The sequence below is a fragment of the Geotrypetes seraphini genome, chromosome 15, assembly GCF_902459505.1.
Source record: "Geotrypetes seraphini chromosome 15, aGeoSer1.1, whole genome shotgun sequence".
NCBI lineage: Eukaryota > Metazoa > Chordata > Amphibia > Gymnophiona > Dermophiidae > Geotrypetes > Geotrypetes seraphini.
This window is the reverse complement of record NC_047098.1, coordinates 4,595,246-4,617,875: the sequence shown is the minus strand read 5'-3', so window position 1 is coordinate 4,617,875 and position 22,630 is coordinate 4,595,246. Positions and strand designations below refer to the sequence as shown.

The 22,630-nt window shown below is 43.3% G+C and overlaps 1 protein-coding gene across 1 annotated transcript in view; it reads left to right on the top strand.

Annotated features, from left to right (window-relative positions):
- WNT4 (Wnt family member 4) overlaps positions 1–22,100 on the top strand; it is a 57,677-nt gene extending 35,577 nt beyond the window's left edge. Inside the window, exons 2-5 of the mRNA XM_033922406.1 lie at positions 6,717–6,952; positions 11,003–11,134; positions 13,775–13,917; positions 19,104–22,100. Of these exons, the coding sequence (XP_033778297.1) occupies positions 6,717–6,952; positions 11,003–11,134; positions 13,775–13,917; positions 19,104–19,571 (979 nt within the window). The 3' untranslated portion in view covers positions 19,572–22,100. The remainder of the gene's footprint in view (positions 1–6,716; positions 6,953–11,002; positions 11,135–13,774; positions 13,918–19,103) is intronic.
- Positions 22,101–22,630: the final 530 nt, after the last annotated feature.

Genomic DNA, 22,630 nt, shown 5'->3' with positions numbered 1-22,630 from the left:
AAGACCAAGCTGGACAGTCCAGTCTACCCAGTTGAGATTCTTACATTTGGGGTAAATGAGCATATTGATTTATTCCAGTCTTCTCCAGCTCTCCCCTCTTTGTCTTAATTATTGTAAGTTAGTTGTGTTTTCTGTTCAGGGTGATGATACTGTATATCCACCCTTGAATCTGGCTGCCTTGTATAAAACCGGAATACAAATGCCTTTTTAAATCAAACATTGCCGGTCATGTAGAGGAATCATTCCCACATCAGCCTGACAATTTCTTATTAGCGTGCAGGCAGTAATTAGAGATCTACCTAGACATGAGATAAGGTACAATTCATTTCCACTTTGAATCATTTTCTCCTCCTATGTCCAACCTCAACTTTTATTCCTAATTCACTGCCAGGATGCCTTTCTTCTGAGTGAAGAGTGAAAGATTGAAGACTCCATGGTCCTAAAATTGTAACCGCGGCATTTGAGAAATTGACGGTGCCTGTAAGTGCCTAGAACGTCCTTGTTCTTCAACGTCACCTATAGCACATTATACTGCAATAGTGAGGCCCAAGAAGGTAGTGTTTCTGAGTCATATGAGATTTTTAGGATGTGGTGGTGAGAAGTGATGCATGTTTCTTATGTGCATGACATTTTTAGGATGAGATTTTGAGAAAGCCGACAGCAGCATTTCTCAAGCTGGTGAGATCATTAGGATGCACTTGCGAGAGTCTAGAATGCAGTGTTTCTCAGGCCAATGGCATCTTAGAACAAGCCTGTGAGAGCCCAGCAAAAAAGGCCAACCTCAAATGGTTTATCCATGACAGGCTGCTGACTCCAACCTCCTCATTTCAAGACACCACTGAATTCCAACCAAGGAATGCTTTGCCAACTTCTCTATCCACAAGCTTGGGCTTCATGCTTAGGAAAATTGAGGCAAGAGAGAGGTGCTTATGGATCGAGAGGAGGATTATAAAAGGAAGTGGTTTGGAGGAAGATGTTTGTTGGTAATTAAAGCACAGTGCAAGCTGAGAAGTAATGTGGCAGCTGGCACGCACAGCCACTCTCTGCTTACTTTGGCTCACTCAAGCGACCTATGACTTTTTCTTAGAGGATTTTCCTAGGCACCAATTAAACTTTCTAAATTATGACAGGACATTATAAGAACATGAGAAGTCCAACCACAACCATCAGCTGTATAACAAGAAGAAACAAATCTAATAGCTGGGTAGAGATACTTTCATAAGGCTAACAAATATTTCAAGACGGGATCTTTCAGGAAATGTCCCTGGTTATTCTGAAAGCTTGCAACTTTAAGGATTCATTCAGTGATTTTTCATTTAAATAATTTTTATTGTTGCTGGGGGTAATCTTGTACTTTCTCTTTAGTCTCTATGAAACAAGAAACATAGGCCATCACCACCTAAATGCTGTCCAGATATTGAGGACTATATTGTCACCTAAATGTCCTCTGGAGATCAAGGAAAATAGAAACTGTATCACCATCCAAGGATCCTACAACGGGCACAGGTATTCCGAATCACAAAAATCAGAAGAATTGTCTGATAGCATCTTTATCCAAATATGTACATGGATTTATTCAAGTTAGGAATGTATAAACATTTCCAGCAGAAATGTATTTAGCATCTTTAGTGAAAAAATAATGATTGCACTTGTAGAGTCCCCTAGGACCTTATTAAGGGATGTAGAACGGGTACAAGTGAATGGATATTTTACTCCATCAAAAATTACATAGACTAGGGGACACTCGATGAAGTTACAGGGAAATACTTTTAAAAGCAATAAGAAATATTTTTTCACTCAGAGGATATTTAAGCTCTGGAACGCGTTGCCAGAGGTTGCAGTAAGAGCAGAGAGCGTACCTGGTTTTAAGAAAAGTTTGGACAATTTCCTGGATGAAAAGTCCATAGTCTGTTATTGAGAAAGACATGGGGGAAGCCACTGCTTGCCCTGGATATCGGTAGCATGGAATATTGCTATTCTGGGGATTCTGCATGGAATGTTGCTTCTATTTGGGGTTGTGCCAGGTACTTATGACCTGGATTGGCCACCATAAAGATGGGCTACTGGGCTGGTTTGTATGGGAGGGTTCATTAGAAGGAGATCCTGTTCAGTCCGGATGTGAGGAGGATAAAAAGAGGACTCGAGTAATTCTAGGGCTCCTTCTACCCAGAAACAAATGGGAGACAAGCAAGGAAGGGAGTCAGCTCTACTGAAAGAGCCAGGAACATGATTAAAAATGTGCGCTCTGGTTAGCTTCACAGGACGTAAAGAGAGGAACTTTCCCCTCGGAAAGAATCTTCCCAGTAGTCTTTTTGGATTGAGTTTCCAAGAAGAGATTCTATGAATGGAACTCGCGGAGAATGAGATTGCTTAGCTCAGAGAAAGGGATATGTTCTTGGGATCAATGTTGCTTTCTAAACTGTGGCAGGAGTCCTCCACCTAAATTCCTGCTAGTGGAGGTGCTGTTTGACATTCATATTTTCAATTGTGAGGGACAGGCAAGTTCTTCAGGACTCTGGAAGACCTACCTGGTCCTAATGATTGAAAATGTGATATTGAAGCATCACCTCCCAGGAAGAGAGAACATTGCTCGGATCTTTATTCATCGAGAGAGAAGACCTCAACTTTCCACAGTTTCTAGCGGTATACTGTCCTGACCTGAGGAAGGAGGCTTTTGGCCTCTAAAAGCGAATCAAACAATATTTTTTTAATTGAACTTAATAATAATAATAACAGTTTATATACCGCAGGACGTGAAGTTCTATGCAGTTTACAATGATTAGAAATGCTACAATTGAGTAGAAATGACAAGTAAAACTAGTGATAGCGGCTCTAGAGATCAATTAAAGTGGGAAAAGATTGTACAAATCAGTTGCCTAAGTACTCCAGGAACAGATCTGTTTTTAGGTGTCTCCTGAATTCTCTAAGTATTAGCATTAATCTATCACCTAATTTTCCATCTTCCATCTGCCTGTCTTTATATTTTTGCACAGCCCCGGAGGACATGCATCACTGGTCCTCTTTCTGTGGTTCTGCACGCTATGCAGAGTCTGGCTTCTTGGGAGTTCAGTTTAATTTTTGTCTACATATTTCTGTTTTTAGTTTGTGGTTATTTATTCTGTACTTGGTGAGGGTTTGTGTTCTTCCTGTATGGGAAAGACCAGAAATTCTATTAGCACTGAAAATCTCTTCAAGTTAATCCAATAAAAAGATATCATCTTATTTTCTTTTCATTTTTCTATTTATTACCTTCCCTCAATATGCAATTATGCACTGGAATTCATTGCCAGAAAATATGGTAAAAACAGAATAGCAGGATTTAAAAAAAGGATTTAGCAGACCACCTGCCCTGGGTTTTTTTTCTTGGATTGAAAAAGGTTTGGACAGGTTCCTTAAAAAGTCCATAAACCATTATTAAGATGGACTTGGGAAAATGCACTGCTTTATTCTGGGATAAGCAGCATGAAATCTCCTCTTAATTTTGAGGATCTACCAAGTACTTGTGACCCGGATTAGCCACTGTTGAAAACAAGATACTGGGCTTAATGGACTTTTGGTCTGTCCCAAGACAGCGATTCTTATGATACAAGTGTGAGGGGGGATCCTGAAAAGTTCTCAGCCCAATCAACCAACTTCCTAAATTCTGAGCGTTTTTTTGTCACTGGAGCTGAAGAGTGTGATCTTATTTCATTAAGAAACAAAATTCTATGTTTTTTGACATTGTTTCAGATCATTGATTGAATCATATCCAGGTCATTCTCTTCTTGGTTGGGCTGAAAACTTTTCAGCGCCCCCTCGTGTTTTCCTGTCCCTGAACGGCTTAGAATCTAACTTTGTATCTGAAGCAATGACTTGTCCAAGATCTCAAGAAGTAGACGTGGGATTTGAACCATTAGGTACGGTGAATACAGATAATATATATTTCAAACATTTGTTAACTGAACAGTAAACTAAGGGCCAACAGATCTGAAGCCTGGTGGCCACCAGAAAAACTGATAGGCAAATAATTTTATGGTTGCTGGTAACCACTGGATTCTATAACGGTGCTGTTGAATACCACTTGACATGGCCAACAGCTGGACTGGGGAATTAGGGCAGACTGGGAGCCAAGTGTGAAAGCGCCTGTATATATTTCCAGAATACTGCAAATACTATTCTGTTTGATATGTTGTATTATTTTTGTGCATTATTTTGATCTTGGGGGCTACAGAATTCTCTGGAGTGTATTCAGTGTGTATAATACCTACCCTGCTCCCCCTACTGCCCCCTACCTGCTGACATAGGTGTTGCTTCCCTTACATCCTAAGGATTTTAATTTGCTCCACTGCACCTTCGCCTCCCCATACAGTTCAGTCACAAACCACCTATTATATAAAGCTTGTGTCGTATAGCAGTGGATGACCCCAGAAGTTGTATAAACATGAGATGAAGGTCTCTTCTATAAAGACAATATCCAGGATGGGGAATTATACTGTTTGTTCATTACAAGTTCCAACAATAAAATATATATAAAAGATTCTAAAACTCTGACACATAATATTTATGATAACCCTCTTCAGACTTCCTAAACTCCTCCAAGTAAAAATATGCACTGATGGTTCTTTGAGTCAAAGTAATTGTCAGGACCTGTAATTTTGCTTCAACCTCAGCTGGTCTTTGTTACCCTCCCTGCCCCCCAAAATCTGCCTGTTTAGGTGACAACTTAAGGCTCTTTGTACTAAGGTGCGCTAGCGTTTTTAGCGCACATAGGAAATTATCGTGCGCTAAGTGGACAAACTAATGCCAGCTCAATGCTGGCGTTAAGGTCTAGCGCACGCTATTCCGCGTGTTAATGCCCTAACACGGCTTAGTAAAAGTAGCCCCTTAGTCTGCCCAGTGTAGGTTTCATACAGGTGAGTTTCTAGTAATGTTTAGTAATAACTGAGATGGTGGTTGTTTTGATCCCTGTAATCTGTGATTCACCTTGAATCTATTGATTAGTACAGAATATTAATCTGTTAAATTAAATATACACATCCCCTTTCTCCCCAAAAGGCATATTCATTCTCTATTCTCCCTTTCCCTTCCCACATTTCCCTTCCATCTCTTTACTCCTCCCTCTTCAGCTGGCTTCCAGTAGCGCTCACATCTATTAGGTCTTCCTGTCGCCCATGGAAATATGATTTGACTCATTGTCTAGAACAGTGTTTTTCAACCTTTTTACACCCATGAACCGGCAGAAATAAAATAATTATTTTGTGAACCGGCAAACTACTAAGACTGAAATTTAAAAAACACAATTCCGCCCCGTCTCCGCAAGCTCGGTCCCCGCAAACCGTCTGATCCCATCCGCACAAGCCTCAGTTATGATTTTATATTGAACGTATTCCAGTACCTCCCCTCTTTTCCCCATCTTAATCCAGTAGATACCTTCCATCACCCCACTCCCTCCAGTCCTTATTCAGCATCTTCTCCTTGTCTCCCTATTCACCATGTCTAGCATATCCCCTCTGTCTCCCTACTCCTTCTACCCATGTCTAACATCTTACTTCTGTCTTCATACTCTACCCTCCTGTTCAGCATTTTCCATGTCTCTCTACCCCCTGCAAGGTCTAGCATCTGTCTTTGTGTCCCTATTCTTCCAACTCCCACCTAGTTCCAATAACTATCCTCCCTCAAGGGTATCCACCATCTCCCTTCTGTCACACCAATCCCCCCTCCTGGGTCCACCATCCCCTTCCCACAACACCTATATCACATTTTTCCCTCTCCTCATAATCCAGCATATCTTATTTCCTCTCTTGGCTGCTGGCCCTGATCCACTCTTCCAGCACTCGATTGCTATCGGCCCTGCCTTCGACTCTGGTCCTGCTAAACTTGGCAGCAATAACAAAGACAAAATCTACCTTACCTTCAATTGTGGTCCCGCTAAATCAGATGGCTAGAATGAAGACAGAAGCCGCAGGACCTTTCTTCTTGCCTGCATTGTTATTCGCTACAAGTTCTGCCGGTCTCAATCCTGCCCCTCAAAAACAGGAAGTCACTTCAGAGGGGGATGGGATCAAGATCGGCAGAGCCTATAGCGATGCAGGCAAGAGGAAAAGTCCCGCGGCTTCTGTCTTTCTTTTCTCCATCTGTTTGTAGCAGTACCGCAGCCGATCCTAATGCCGGCCCTGGAAGGGAAAGGGGAACAGATGCCCAACAGGAAATTTAATTTGTAGATCTCGCCGGCCCTGCATGGACCGGCAGAAATTTTCTGTGGACCGGGGGTTGAAGAACAGTGGTCTAGAAGACGTGGAACAGTGCCTAAAGATTTCCATTCTCTATGAAGAGTCTGGAGCTCTTGAGAGAGTGGAATCAGGAATTTTGTACCAGTCTTCAAGCCTTTTCATGGGCTTATACTCTAAAGCAGTGGTCTCAAAGCCTTTCCAGGGCCACATTTTGGATTTTTAGGTACTTGGAGAGCCTCAGAAAAATTTGTTAATGTCTTATTAAAGAAATGACAATTTTGCATGCGGTAAAACTCTTTCTAGTTTATAAATCTTTTCTTTTGGCTAAGTCTTAATAATGATATTGTCATTTATAGCTAAAGAGACATATGATCAAGAAGCTGTTTTATTTTACTTTTGTGATTATGAGGGCCTCAAAATAGTACCTGGCGGGCCGTGAGTTTGAGACCACTGCTCTAAAGCTATGCAGGGCTTAATGATATCTCTTTCTGTGTCTCTTAATGACAGGTACCTGGCAAAGCTGTCATCAGTGGGCAGCATATCTGAGGAGGAGACTTGTGAGAAGCTGAAGGGACTAATCCAGCGGCAGGTACAGATGTGCAAGCGGAACTTGGAGGTGATGGACTCTGTGCGACAAGGAGCTCAACTAGCAATAGAGGAGTGTCAGTACCAGTTCCGGAACCGACGCTGGAACTGCTCCACACTGGATACTCTGCCTGTCTTTGGCAAGGTGGTGACACAAGGTGAGAGAGTGTGTGCCATGGTCTCTTAAACCCCCTTGGAGGCTCTTTGGATTCTTTTCACAATTCTATGTAGAATTGAATGGATGAATGAGTAGTGTTGCAGCTGCTTCTTGTGATACCAAATGAGGTGATTTTTTTTTTTTTTCATGAGTTATGCATCCCCAGCCAACAAGAGGGAAGATTGCATTTCCATTAAAAGCTTCACAGACGGCAGGTAGTGATTTGATTATTATTTCACAATCAGTAATGGATATGTTCTGTTCTCCAGACATCTTTAAGAAAGCCCTGAAAAAAGAAATAACACTGCAAGTTTCAAACACCACCTCTCTCTAAAATCAACTACCCCAAACAAATGACCATACTCACTTCTTACTCTCTTTGAAAATGACCAAACTCCTTTTTTTTTTTTTTTCTTTTTTAGTAAGTTCTTGTTGTAATACTTCCTTGATAATTCTTTTGTAATCCGCCTTGAACTGCAAGGTAATGGCGGAATAGAAATCCCTAATGTAACGTAATGTAATTTTCTTTTGAGGAAGACAAAAGTAAACTAGAGAATGATACGGTGACAGAATTCATCACCATTCCCGTCCCCATGGATAACCGTGAGAAAGCATCTCCATGTCATTCTTTAAGGAGAGAAGGAAGAATCGGAGTCTGAATGGGCCCAGCCACTGACCCTCAAGCCTTGCATTGAAGAATACTGGTGTAGAAGGACTAAGGTTGACTGATAACTACAGAATGACATGGGATGGTTAGAATATAAGACCTTAAGCGTTGCCATACTGGGACAGACTGAAGGTCCATCAAGCCCAGTATCCTGTTTTCAACAGTGGCCAGAACCTGGCAAAAACCCAAAGAACAGCAGCATTACAGAGCTGAGATTGTGATGTCATAAAGCCTCATTCCACCAGTGCCTAAGAGCCAAACTCATCAGTGATGTCACAATGGCTTGACTGGCCTAGACTAGGCTCACATAAGAATTGCCATACAGAATGACCTGTCTCTGCAGCTAACCACAGGAAACCACCCTTATGAAGAGAAGGAAGAATTCGAGTATAAATAGGCTCAGCCACTGACCCTCATGCCTTGCATTGAAGAATGCTGGTGTAGAAGGACTGAGGTCGGGCTACACACTAAAGAATGACCTGGGATGGTTTCCCATGGTTATCCGTGGGGATGGGAACAGTGATGAATTCTGTCACCGTATCATTCTCTAAAGTAAACTTGTATTTAATTATGTACTGTGTATTCCTAGATCATTGTATCAATTTTAGCCCAAGACAGGTTAGTCTATTTTTCAGGTACAGTCAAAACCTTGGTTTGCGAGTAACGCGGTTTGCAAGTGTTTTGCATGATGAGCAAACTGGAACTCGCAAACCGAGCATTGACTCAATTGGCGAGCCCCCACCCGACCCGACCCCGGGAACCAGCAGTATTGCTCCCCCCGAGGCCACCAGCGCTGCTCCCTCCCTTTGCAAACGCCTCCTCCCCACCCCCCACCCCAACCGGCCCTGTCCTTACCCGTGTGCCGCCAGTTTTAGAAAGTGCCTGCCACTGGTTATCTGCGCATGCTCAAGGCCTTCTGGATCTCACCCTCTTCGAGATTCTTATGAGATCTATAGGCCATTGAGTGAGGCAAATGCTGGCTCCAGATGTGGGAGAAAGGCTTCCATTGCAGACTTGTCTTGGTGGGTTTGTGCCCACCCAGGCTCATCCATAGCTAAGCCACTGGTTAACCAGTGCAGATCGGATCCCCATGGGATATTCAACTACATATCACTGGATATGCTGCTCAATATCCGGTGTGATCACTGTGGTCACTGCCAGGTTGGTTCAGGGGTGGAGGTGGGGCAGAACCGAGAATTACCCAGGCATCACTAGTATTCAGCAGCTAATTCTCTGACTAACCTAGGACAGCAAAAAGGCCACTCGGGATCCAGATATTCAGCACCTGGGCTGCCACTGAATATCTTGGTCTAATTTAGCCAGTGCTACACACCAGCTGAGTATTGCCCCCTGTGTTTTTCTGAGGGCCTGCTGTGAATAGGCACCTGTGGTTTTACATGATCAAGTGCCTTATAAAATTATAGCCGGACCCTAAGAGTTAAGAGCCGTTCCTCAGTCCTCTCTTTTTTTGTCTTTTTACGGCACTGGCCTGGATGTATGCCAATCCGTAATCAATACCCTCCATTCCATTGCAGCGCAGTTAGGAAACTGCGGGGGGCCGTGATACGATGATATGCCACAGACCCAGGCTGGCTTGTTGACCGGTGAGGTCTCTCATCACATTAGTAATGTGATAGGAAGAAATGCAGCATGCAAAGAGGCTCTGTACTCCATAACCACTTTGTTGGTTTGAAAGTCTTTGAGAAGCAGCTGACGCTAAGTGGCACTTGGGGATTAATCACTGAGTCTATAATAAATGTTCCAAATCAAATAGAAGCTGTAGCCCCTGCCTCCCACCCACCAAGACCCTTTCATGACTATAAGGAAGCAATATGCTAAGCTATTGGCCCCAGGAGTTTTTCGTTTTGAATTTTATGGTTTTGTTGTAAGACACTTTGACCTCTTGCATTGGAACGATATCAAGCAATTTTAATAAACATAAATATACACTCCCAAGTGCATATCTTAAGTGTGCATTCAGTCTTTAAAACTGTGGTGTACACTAAATGAATTTAGAACATACATAGAAACATGATGGCAGACAAAGGCCAAGTGGCCCATCCGGTCTGCCCATCTGCAGCATCCACTATCTCTTCCTCTCCCTATTGGCTAAGGCTCTTAACATTTGCATCTCCTCTTCCTATTGGCTAAAGCTCTTAACATTTGCATCTCCTCTTCCTATTGGCTAAAGCTCTTTACACCTGCATTGTGAGGTCATAGAGCTTTATGGTTAGAGAAACATGATGGCAGATAAAGGCCAAATGGCCCATCCGCAGCATCCACTATCTCCTCCTCTCCCTATTGGCTAAGGCTCTTAACATTTGCATCTCCTCTTCCTACAGGCTAAGGCTCTTTACACCTGCATTGTGAGGTCATAGAGCTTTATGGTTAAAGAAACATGATGACAGATAAAGGCCAAATGGCCCATCCGCAACATCCACTATCTCCTCCTCTCCCTATTGGCTAAGGCTCTTAACATTTGCATCTCCTCTTCCTACAGGCTAAGGCTCTTTACACCTGCATTGTGAGGTCATAGAGCTTTATGGTTAGAGAAACATGATGGCAGATAAAGGCCAAATGGCCCATCCGCAGCATCCACTATCTCCTCCTCTCCCTATTGGCTAAGGCTCTTAACATTTGCATCTCCTCTTCCTACAGGCTAAGGCTCTTTACACCTGCATTGTGAGGTCATAGAGCTTTATGGTTAAAGAAACATGATGACAGATAAAGGCCAAATGGCCCATCCACAGCATCCACTATCTCCTCCTCTTCTGTTGGCTAAGGCTCTTAACATTTGCATCTCCTCTTCCTATAGGCTAAGGCTCTTTACACCTACATTGTGAGGTCATAGAAACATGATGGCAGATAAAGGCCAAGTGGCCCATCCAGTCTGCACATCCGCAGTAACAATTATCTCTTTCTCTCTCTGAGAGATCCCACATGCCTATCCCACGCCTTCTTGAATTCAGACACAGTCTCTGTCTCCACCACTACTATAAGTCCATTTTTACATGGTAATGGGGGGGGGTCAATATTCAAAAGAGTTTAAGTGGGCAGGTTAAATCCCGCTTAGTCAGCCATGCCTGGAAATTCAGCAGCACTTATGCAGTTAGGGGAAAATTCTAGAAATGGCGCCTAAACTTAGATGCTGGTAGGCGCCCTAATGGCGCTTAAGTTAATTAAGAAACAAAACACCCAATCCGTCTTTCCAGCCACTTCCCTTGATCTCCAAGTTTGACCCCTGCCTCCTGTCCACTTGCTTTCTACTGTATCTTCTTGAATTCTGTGGTTGTGTTTGTATTCAATGTTTCTCCAGGCATTTCCAGATGTTTGTTGGGATGTGGGGATATAAATGACCACACACTATACGTTCTGCTCTTCCAGGGACCCGGGAGGCAGCTTTTGTTTATGCTGTTTCTTCAGCTGGTGTTGCCTTTGCAGTGACTCGGGCCTGTAGCAGCGGAGAATTAGAAAAGTGTGGCTGTGACCGGACTGTGCAGGGCGTCAGTCCTCAAGGTAAGTAACTGACCACACAGGGTAGAGCTGGAAACTGGAAAGCACTGAGGTGGCCTCTAAGGGTGAGGAGGCACAGCATGATAAACATCTGGGTCAAACCACAGTAGGAGTGGCTAAGGCTGTACATAGGGTTACCAGACGTCCGGGGAAACCCAGACATGTCCTCTTTATAGAGGACTGTTCAGGCTCCCAGATGGACTTTCCAAAACTCAGCATTTGTCTGAGTTCTGGCTGCATCTAGAGGGCCTCTGAGCATGCACGGATGACGTTGCTCACATCCGCATATGCTCCAGACACAGCCAGAGCCGGTTGTAGGAGAGGAGGCTTGCTGGAATGGGGTGGGGCCGTAAACAGAACAGGGCAGGGTTATGTGCCCGGGGTTTTCTTTTTCAAAATATGGTAACTTTAGCTGTACAGAAATGAGAGAGGCTTAATTGGCAGGTTGAGAGGCCACTCACTACTTGTTGATGTGGACAAAGGTCAGAGCGGAATTTAAACATCCATAGCAGGTCCATCTTTCGGCCCAATTAAACAGTGACCAATCTGGATCCTGCAGCTCTATGATCCTTGTATTGGTGCAAAGTGTAGCAGCCGAAAGCCAGTCCCTATGCAGGACTATGGCCAGAAGAGGATTCTGAAAATAAGAGGATGATGATGATGATGAAGTCGGCACCCCACCTCATCCTGCCCAAGTATGACTTCGCCTCTCTTTACTAGGCTTGGGGATGAAAGGGGACATAGGAGCAGTAGGATCCCAGCAGCCATGGTACAGGTATTAAGCACTTTGGAATTGCTGCTGCTTTTGTTCCCCGCAGCTGATTGGTTCATTCTGTTCAGCTGACCAATCAATGGCAAGGGGTTGGATGGGCTAATGAACCATAGAGAGGAAGACCTAAGCCCAAAAGCCACTCTAACTCCTACATTTATGGTGGAAAGTGTGAGCCCACCAAAACCTTACTCTACTGCCATATAGGTGCCACCCGCAACCATGAAGGCTATTGGGTGGTAAACAGGTGGGTCTGGAAGGTTTGGGGGGAATTTTAGAGGGCTCAGCACAAAGTATATACCTGGCATCCTTTGTGTGAAGTTCACAGCAGTGCCCTCTAAGGTGTCCCACTGCTCTGTTGGCATGTCTGTGTGGCTAGCCAATCACAATGCTAGCCACTCCCATGCCCAAATGGTCTGCATTTGGGTGTTTCTTTGGTTAAAAATAGGGTATAAAGTTAGGCATCCTAAGATTTGGGTGTCCTGTTGGCTTAGACGTCAAAGTAGGTGATTTTTTTTAAAAAAAATTGTCAATTTTGATCTCATTGCAGCAAAACCTCTTGCTGTGTCGGAGGCCTTCCAGCCCCAAACTCCCTTCCTCAGGTATAACCACAAGCAGCAGAGTTCCACAGATAAAGAAGGCTCAGACACCTATGGCCAGATTCTACAAATGGCACCATAATCGGCGGCACCTAAAAAAAATGTCACCGATTTATGTGTTGATCACACTACAGCGCCATTTGCAGAATCACAGCTAATGTCAAAGGCAGGCACCAGATACAAAGGCCAGAGTTTTGTAGATCTGCATTGTTGTAGACATGATTACGGCGTTCTTTTTGCAGGTGTCTCTGGGTGCCTAAATGATGTGGTCAATTCTCTCCAATTGAAACAATTATGTTAGGTTGCCTAACATATAGCAGTTTAGAGAATTTGGGCCTTAATGTTCAAACAAACCTTTGAATAATTCCCATATTGGTCCTGTAAAGAACCCAGACTTTCCCAAGAGGCAGACAACTACATAGAACCTCCACCTTTGGTTCTGGAGAAAAGGACCCTCATATAGGTCGGTGTTCCACAAATTTTTATTTGCTCCGGCACACTAATGGAGCAAATGTTTTTCTCTGGCACACCCACAACCCAGCCTTGCCCTGCTCCACATGAACTTCATCTTGTTTTCCTTGAGCTCAGGGCTGTGTCTGGAGGGCCTCCGAGCATGCACGGACATCAACACGATGACATCTCATTCATGCACACAATGTCATCCCGCTGACGTCCACGCATGCTCAGAGTTCAGAGAAAACGAGACGAGGTTCTGATGCCGGAAGTGATGCTCAGGATATGTCATGTGTCCTTCAATCCCTGGTGGCACACAATTTGCGATTCACTGGGACCAGAGCTGTACACAAGTGAAGGTCAGAGTTCTGGAGACCAGACCCTTAGGTAGGGTTACCAGATGTCCGGATTTCCTCCTTCTGAGGATATGTCCGGGGGTCCGGACGGCTTTTCAAAACCTGGCACTTTGTCCGGGTTTTGAAAAGCTGTGTCAGGTAGGGAGGAAGTCCACGCATGCGTGCGTGCGTGTGACATCATCGTGTGATGGCTGCACATGCGCAGACTTCCTCCCTGTCCGACAAGAGCGGGGATGGGCCTAGGAGGGGGTGGGGCTAGGGAGTACGGATTTTCCGAAAGGAAAATCTGGCAACCCTACCCTTAGGCATTTGCAGACTGCAGGATTTCCAGATGTTTAGAAGAGACTGCTGGATGCCCAGAGTGCTACTCTGTGGCTGCCTCATCCTCTGGCGACATCATTAGCAGTTTTTCCTCTGTTTTCTGCACACAGGGGTTAATTCTCTTCTGCTGGTTGATGTGATCTAGGTTTCCAGTGGTCCGGGTGTTCGGATAACATCGCCTATGGTGTGGCTTTCTCACAATCTTTTGTTGATGTCAGGGAGAGGAGCAAAGGAGCCTCATCCAGTCGAGCACTCATGAACCTTCACAACAATGAAGCCGGGCGCAAGGTAAGGGATAACCAGATGCACAATGGAAGAAGAGCAAGACAGGACAGGGATTTCAATAAATCCTTCCACACTGTTCCATATAGAACAAGCTAGCCAGCACGGGAGCTTGATGTAAAATTATAAACTAGGTGAGAAGTTGGTTGAGTTACAGGACTTAATCGGATCCACTCTGATTAAAGAAAAGTGTCTTTACAGATAAGAAAATTTGTAGTAGTATAGACCTGCCAGTAAGGGTAGATACAATGAAAGATTACTTTATAAAGATTGGTAAGCTACTGAAAGATACAGAAACTATATTTTCATTTCAAAAAATCAAACATGCATCTGGGATGCATAAATCAATAGGTCAGATACCTTTCTGGAAGTGACAAATTAACAACCACCAAAGAAGAAACAGGAAGCAGAATGGGATGAGCCACAGGGCCAAGGTCTCACCAACACTTTATGAAACATAGAATCAGCAATTAAAGAGCTTGGGGCATCCCCATAGTGAAATGTAATCGAATAATTGGATGCAGCGGGGTTCTGCTGGTTTTCAGGCTCGCAACCTCTGTCCACTTATCACTTATGGGAATAGGCCCCGCTTTAGCCCTTCCCTTCTTCTCGCTGCTCCTCTTGATCAAGTCTTGATGGCTCCTTGAATTTCCTCTAAGGAAGGAAGACAAAGGACCCTCCTTAGTCTCCTGTTTTTATGCTTCCTTCCATTTCTTGAGCATCTCCAGCTTTTGGGCTACTTCTCTAGAATAAACCTCCCCCCCCTTTTTTTTTCTATTTTCTAATTGTAACCTTTCTTGAAAAAATTTTTTGGTAGCAATATCACAACACAAACTCTTTACAACATCAAACCTCCCCTTATTTTGATGACACTGCACTGGAACAGGGCCAAGAACATTCCTCCGGTCACTAATAGAAGACACATCGGGGCATCCTGCTACAACTGAAACCTAAGATCAGAAGCCCTACTTTAAAAAAAAAAACACATTGGTGCCTATATAAAATAAATGCCTTCTCAGCCTCAACAATCCATAATAAAATTATCTTTCAAATGTACTTTATCCTCGCTATTGTTTAATATCTTCTCATATCTGCTTGAAAGATCATGCATTCTTTCAGATTTAGCTGATCTGGCAATGCATAGGTTATACGCTTGTTTGGAGATGGTAACATGGTTGGACAGAAATCTCCTAGTTATAAATAGTACATAAGAACATAAGAATAGCCTTACTGGGTTAGATCAATGGCTCATCAAGCCCAGTAGCCCGTTCGCACAGTGGCCAATCCAGGTCACTAGTACCTGGCAAAACCCCCAAAATAGCAACATTCTAGAATCTCAGAATAGCAGTATTCTGGAACCCCAAAGGGTAGCAACGTTCCATGCCACCGATCCATGGCAAGCAGTGGTTTCCCCTATATCTGTCTCAATAGGAGACTATGGACTTTTCCTCCAGGAACTTGTCCAAACCTTTCTTAAAACCAGCTACACTATCCGCTCTTACCACAACCTCTGACAATGCATTCCAGAGCTTAATTATTCTCTGAGTGAAAAAATATTTCCTCCTATTGGTTTTAAAAGTATTTCCCTATAACTTCATCAAAAGTCCCCTAGTCTTTGTCATTTCTGACGGAGTGAAAAATCGATCCACTTGTACCCGTTCTACTCCACTTCAATCATCATCTCCCCTCAGCCGTCTCTTTTCCAAGCTGAAGAGCCCTAACCATTTAAGTCTTTCCTCATACGAGAGGAGTTCCATCTCCTTCATCATCTTGGTTGATCTTCTTTGAACCTTTTCTAGTGCCGCTATATCTGTCTTGAGATAAGGAGACCAGAATTGAATGCAATACTCCAGGTGAGGTTGCACCATGGAGTGATACAGAGGCATTATAACATTCTTAGCCAGTCAGAAGTTTTGCAAGTGAGTAAAATGGATTGATAGGCTATGTAAGGATTCCATTAGTAAAGAAAATAAAGAATCTGTCTGTTATGATTGCGGTTTGTAGGAACTGCAGATAACTATAGACTGTAACTTTCCATCATCCTGTGTTAAAGGTGTGATTGATTAAGCAGCTGAGGCCATTTTTAGATCAGAAGTTTGTTTGATAGGCAATGAAAATGCTGATCCTTAGAACAATCGATTATTACAGTGTCTACTCGATGGAGGTCTTCCCATCCCAGGAAAGTACTAAAGAGGCATCAAACTTTTCAGAACGTTGCAGCCAGGGTAAATCACTGGAAGCAGTAGGCATGCTAGTGCTTGCCCACTGCTAACGCTTTATGTTTGTCTTATTCTTGCTTTTACAGCCCCTGAGTGAATTCCTTCCAAAAGGCAATAAATAAAATAATGCTGTTTACTTTGGTTACCAGTGAAGGAATAAATTAAGTTTAAGCCTTATGTCTTGATGGACAAGAGACCACCACATCTGCAACATGATGTGACATGGTACGTTCCACCAAACATGTTGCAATCTACTTAGAAATGTTTGCTGAAGGTGTCCACAGGTAGGCATTTCATACCAGAGGGGTGAGACAGGAAGCTACTGTCCTGGGGTTCAGGAAGAAAGTAAAGGAGGGCTTCTTTCCAACTGGCTTTTATCTGCCGTCATGTTTCTATAGAGTGACATTGGGTTAGCAATTTCAGTGGGTACAAGGAATTGGTGCATGTTTGCTGGGCTTTGCTTTGTTTTTATTTTTATATGTAAAATTATTATTACTCTGTGTTTTTCCTATTGGAATTGTGAACCACTTTGATCTGGGGAAGTGGTAAAGACACACCCAGCCCTCCCAACATTGCCTTCCTTATTTCTCTTATATCCATAACTTAAATCAAGACTCCTCCCATAAGAAAGAGAACAAGCAACACTTTCCTTTCAAGGAAAATTCTCCAAATATTTTCATTTGGCAGTCTAAGAATAGAGACTTCTACGCTCTGTGTCCCAAAAATGACAAGAACAGACCAAAATCAAGTATGCAAATTTAATTATAACATTGCATCATATGCCATAGCAGAGCTGCCAAGGGAGCCGTCTCACTCAGTGGGAGATTTGGGGTCTGCCCCCAGCCTGCTGCACTCTGCCCATTGACCCGCCCTACCTCACCCATTGCTCTGCCTCTAGCGCAGACAAACTGGCAGCCAAAGGCAAAAGAAGTGGCCTTCCATCCTGCAGCAGCAGGAAATGCCTTCATAAAACATTATCTCTTGCTGCTGCGAGATTAATGGCAGAAAAAGATAATATTTTATGAAGGTATCTCCTGCTGCCGCAGGATGGGGAAGCCACTCAGTAGGGAGATCATGGAATGTTGCTACTCTTTGGGTTTTGGCCAGGTACTAGTGACCTGGATTGGCCACCGTGAGAAAGGGCTACTAGGCTTGATGGATCATTGGTCTGACCCTGTAAGGCTATTCTTATGTTCTAGGTCTGCCATAGTGCTATTTTGGATGTCCAAATCATGATTTTATACAGCCAAAATATGGCAAGGGGATATGATATGGGTGTAGTTAGGATGGGCCTAGGGAGAGCCAAAAGATGGATATCCAACCCTGCAGAAGGGAAGGAAATCTATTTTCAAAAGATGGAAGTATGTATTTAGAGTAGACTTGGTACTTGGCACATCCCGGTTACAGAAAGGTGTTCTAATGTCTCCACTGACCAAAATAAGGGAAGTCACACTAGATAGTTTCCTGTCCCTGGAGGGCTCACAATTTAAAAAAAAAATTGCTAAAAGCTACAGTGGGACTTGAACTAGCAACCTCTGGTTCTCAGTAGGCTGTTCTAATCATTAGGCAGCAGAGGATAGCCATATTACTTGAAGAAGGCCCTTCTATTTGAAACGCATAGTCAAATTTTATGAACCTAATAGAAAATTAAGCGCCTCTCAGTTGGAATTAAAGCAAACCTTATGACTCTGAGCTCTTAGAGTTATAGGCTCAATGTTAGAGAACACTATCCCATTTAATATAAGAAAGTTGAGTCCCTAAATTTTGGCCTCATCAGAAGTATTTTTTTATTGCTTATTTTCATAAGAGAGAATACTTTGAACAGGAAAATACAGTGAAATACCATAAGAAATGATCACAAAATGAAAAAGAACATAGTTTTCAATCGATGTCCTTATAGGAGGGAAGGATTCAAAGGTAGATTGCATTCTTCCCTATTAACCCAAAGTCTACCCAATTTGCCCTACCCAGAGTTTTTTGTGTGTGTGTGTCCTCTTGAGTTATTGTGAAGAATGCATAGTGATGATTTTCTTATTGAACTCGCCTCAAGCTTATTGGTGAGACATGTACTCAAATTTTGAAAAGTCCGTGGACCCTGGGAAATAACCAGATAATGGTAAGCAATAAGCAAATTCGCCCCAAATGGTGAAAATTATCTGAGAAATATCTAAAATTTTCAAAATTCATGAGGTATTTAAACTAAAAGACTATGAAGAAAAAACGAAAATGACAGTCAAAAAATATTAATGTGGCTGATTTCCGAATTGTTTAGCAAATAAAATAGTTTTTAAAGATTTGCGGAAAAGTTGAAAAGGACCAGAATACAAGAAGGTAGTGAAGGTACAAAGAGAAAGGTCCTGGAGCTACAAAGGATAGACAGGCAGTGAATTTAGGATGGGGATAGGTTTGGAGAAAGAGGACTTGAAGATCTGTGGGACAGATAGTGAAAGCAAGCAAAGGAGTGAAAGCAAGCAAAGGAGGGTACTGGAGAAAGGTATTCAAGTCAGAAGAAAGTTACTTAGGAAAATGGGGATCTTGCAATCAACAGCAGAATTATATTTTAGTATTTATATTCCATCTTTCTATAATAAACCCAAAGCAAACTATCACAAAGATGGATAATACCCTATTCATAGCCTTAAAGCTTGTCTAGCTAGTTTACACCTGTTTTTAATCACTATTTAGTGTACCTGCATGGTACATATGGACAGTGAATACTGTGTTGGACAAAATGGGTTATGGCCTATGTTCCCATTCTAGGAGTGTTGCTCGCAGATTTTGCATGGTTGCTCGTAAAAATACTTGCAATTCTGGAAAATTGTCAGTTTTTAGAACTTGCTGCTCACATGAGAAAAAAATTGCATGCAGCTGGCCAGTCCTTAGAAGGAGTATAGGTTACGGCTCTTCTTAACTGCTATGAAACGGTCAGATCCTACTGAAAGAAATGTTCTCTCTCCATTTTTATTCTTGCAGGCCATTCTGAATAATATGCGTGTGGAATGCAAATGCCATGGTGTGTCTGGATCCTGTGAGGTGAAGACATGCTGGAAGGCCATGCCTCCCTTCCGCAAGGTGGGCAATGTCCTAAAGGAGAAGTTTGATGGAGCAACAGAAGTGGAGCAGAGGAAGATTGGTTCCACCAAAGTCCTCGTGCCGAAAAATTCACAGTTCAAACCTCATACAGATGAGGACCTGGTGTACCTGGACTCTAGCCCAGACTTTTGTGACCACGACATAAAGAATGGGGTACTGGGCACTACTGGTCGCCAGTGCAACAAGACCTCCAAAGCCATTGATGGGTGTGAGCTCATGTGCTGTGGGAGAGGTTTCCTCACAGAAGAGGTGGAAATCATGGAAAGATGCAGCTGCAAGTTCCATTGGTGCTGCTTCGTGAAATGTAAACAGTGTCACCGAATGGTGGAAATGCACACGTGCCGGTGATCGGGGATGAAGGGAGCCTTACTGGCTGCATGGCCACTCCTCAAACCCAGTGCTTTCCAACTGATGGATCTCCAGCCATGGAGAGGAGAGTATGGATGCAAGCAGCTCCAAGAGACCCTGGCTGTAATTCTTTTCTCAATCTCCCTTTTTATTTATTGCTGATTGAAGATGAGACTATGGGAGAACAGTTCCATGGAGCTGCAGGGAGCGGATCTTATACCTACTGTTGCTGCTTTCGGGATGGAGACCAAGGGGGCACAGGCAGCTGCTGGGGACATGATATCAGCATGCTGCACTGAGAGAATAAGCCCACGTTCCATCCATCTCGTTCATTCAGAGACATTTCAACAAGTCCCCACTGACTGACCAAAAGGAATCATTTATAAATCTTCATATATTTTTTAAAGTGAAAAGAAAAACATAATATAGTTCTAATATTAGGGTTTTGTATTACAATGTCAGGAAAGTACTGCTAGGTCAGATATGAGGTTTGCAAGCTCTTTTAGTTCTCTCTGCCCATTCCTTGCTGAAGTCTACTTGTGGAGAAAGGATCTTTGCAGCAAAACTGAGATGAAGCTGCATATTTCTCTCTCCATTCTCTATAGCTATAAGTTGGCAGTACCTTCCCTGATTAATCATGTCACATTTTTATCTGATTCTACCCAGGAAGCCCCTGTGTTGATACTAAAAGGGTAGAAGAGTGAAACCAGTTATACGTTCTTACCATGAACGTGTGTCGCTGCTCCCTAGAATTCTGCATAATCATTCTCTCGGGGACCAATTTATTAAACAAAAATGTACTTGAACAAGTAAAAATGCTATGTTTTCAGTAGCCAGTTACCCTCATTAGAGGGTAGGGACATGCCTTCCCATGACATGTTTCAACATGCAGATGTGATTCCAGGCTAGTGTACAACACAAGCCACCATCATGCACCTTCTTACCTAATTGCTATGTGTTAAATGGTAGCTAATGTGCCACTTCCTGTTATTTGTTAGCACTAACATGTCACTTCCTGTTGTTTTGTTTGGGCTAAAATAGCACTTGTTATCATTAGGCTATGCATTTTGTGTGGTCTCTAATACCGTTTGTTGACCGAACCTAAGAATTATCTAAAAAGGATGTCTGAAGTTTTGTGGATCTGAAGATGGGACCTGTGTGGTTGGGTCAGCTCATGACCTTCTAGAATAATTCTTATCTTGGTCTTCATAAAGGGGTAGTAGACTCAAGAAAAGGCACCTAAAGTTAGGCACCAGGATTTATTGCACTAAGCACAGATTCTATAATGGCAATTGTATGGGTATGCTTACTCGTAACTAAGTGCAAGAACTTATGCCATGTACTTTCACCTAACTGGAGGCTCGCGTATTCTATAACATGTGTGGGTAACTGCTAAACACATCCCTGACACACCCATGTCCCTCTCATGACCACACCCCCCAGTAGGTGCACACAAAAAAATTTGCACATACATAATTAATTGGTACCAATTAAGGCCAGCTATAGACTATTATTGCTTATTAGCAATTAGAAGTTTGTTATGAAATTAATTTGCATGCACAAATGACCTTACTCTGTATAATACAACTTGCCAATCTAAGCTTGAAGTTGGACATGTAAGTTTATAGAAACTAGGCAAAACTGTGTCATGTTCTGAATATCAGTTTCTCCAGGACTAATGTGACTACCCAACTTCTGCATTATCTATGGCATTACAAGCTAAAACCAGCCTCTGCACAATGGCATTTTAAGCCCAAAATGACATATGGTAACATCAACTCAGGACCAGCAGATGGAGAATTGCCATTTCTGCTCCTGGTCCACACAATCATAAGCCGTTTATCCCCACTCTGAGCTAAAGTGTGGTTTTCTGAGCGCTAAAATTATTTGGGGGGGGGGAGGGAGAGCGAAGTTGGGCCCAGCTTTTGGGTTTCCAGCTGAACTGGCCTTTTCCTGTGAGCTTTCATTTACAACTAACCATTACTACTATTTCTAGCTCTTGCCTCATCCAGCCCCTCTAACACAGACAATCTTAACCCTCCAGCTGGGATCCCTCCCCTGAGAGCTACACCGGATGACTTCGCTAAATTCTCAGTTCCGGTTGATCCCAAAAGCAGACGCAGAAAAAGAGCCCAGGTTTCCCACTGCCACCAAACCGTCAGACTTTGTGGAGCTAGGGCCACGTAAGATGTTTTATGGGGTGAAGTACTTTGCCTGTTAGTGCACTTTTTCACCTTTTTCTCAGGGGGTGTGGCATGGAAGATAGTGGGCGTAGAAACATTAGCCAGTTCACAAGCACTAACATGGAAGCACTTAGCACCTCCTAGAGGTGATAAATGGTCCTGCGTTAACTTTCTCTAGGTGTCAAATGCTGATGGGGATATTAACGCATGGCCTGCAATAAAAATTGCAGTGTAAACGCTCCATCTTGATGCAGCAATAGCTTTGGGCTCATCATATGCTAAACTCTCATGTTATAGCGCTTTTAATCCAAAACGTAATGTATTGTAGTAAAAGACCTCCTCTGTTTCTCTTTGCTTGTACATTTTTCCTCCGGCGGCTCCCTTGGTGGGAGATCATTTATTTGGCATCATCTCCAGCATGGCTCCTTCTTCCCCACTCTATTCCAGAAGCAATTTTCAAACTCTGATTTTAGTACAATATCTATCGTTACCTTCAGTGGCATAGTACAGGAGGTTGCAGACTGCAGGACTGCCCCAGGTGTCATCTTGGTGGGGAAGCACTAGCACCTCTCCTCCTCTTTGCCAGCGCGAGCACTGGCTGTGGCTCTCCCTCTGAAGTCAATTCCTAGTTGCGGGACCAAGAAGTGATGTCAGAGGAAGAGCCGAGGCTGGCACAGGCAGCAGGTTGAAGATGCTGCTCAAGAGGTATGGAGGGGAAGAGTAGGCGCATGTGTAGTGAGGGCACCACCGCTTCAGGTGCCTCCTACCTTCCCTATGCCTCTGGGTACCTCGTAAGCACTGGCTATACCCAAGTTTCATTATCTAAGGAGGCACATACTATATGTATGCACTGAAACTGGTGCCTTACCTGCGTAC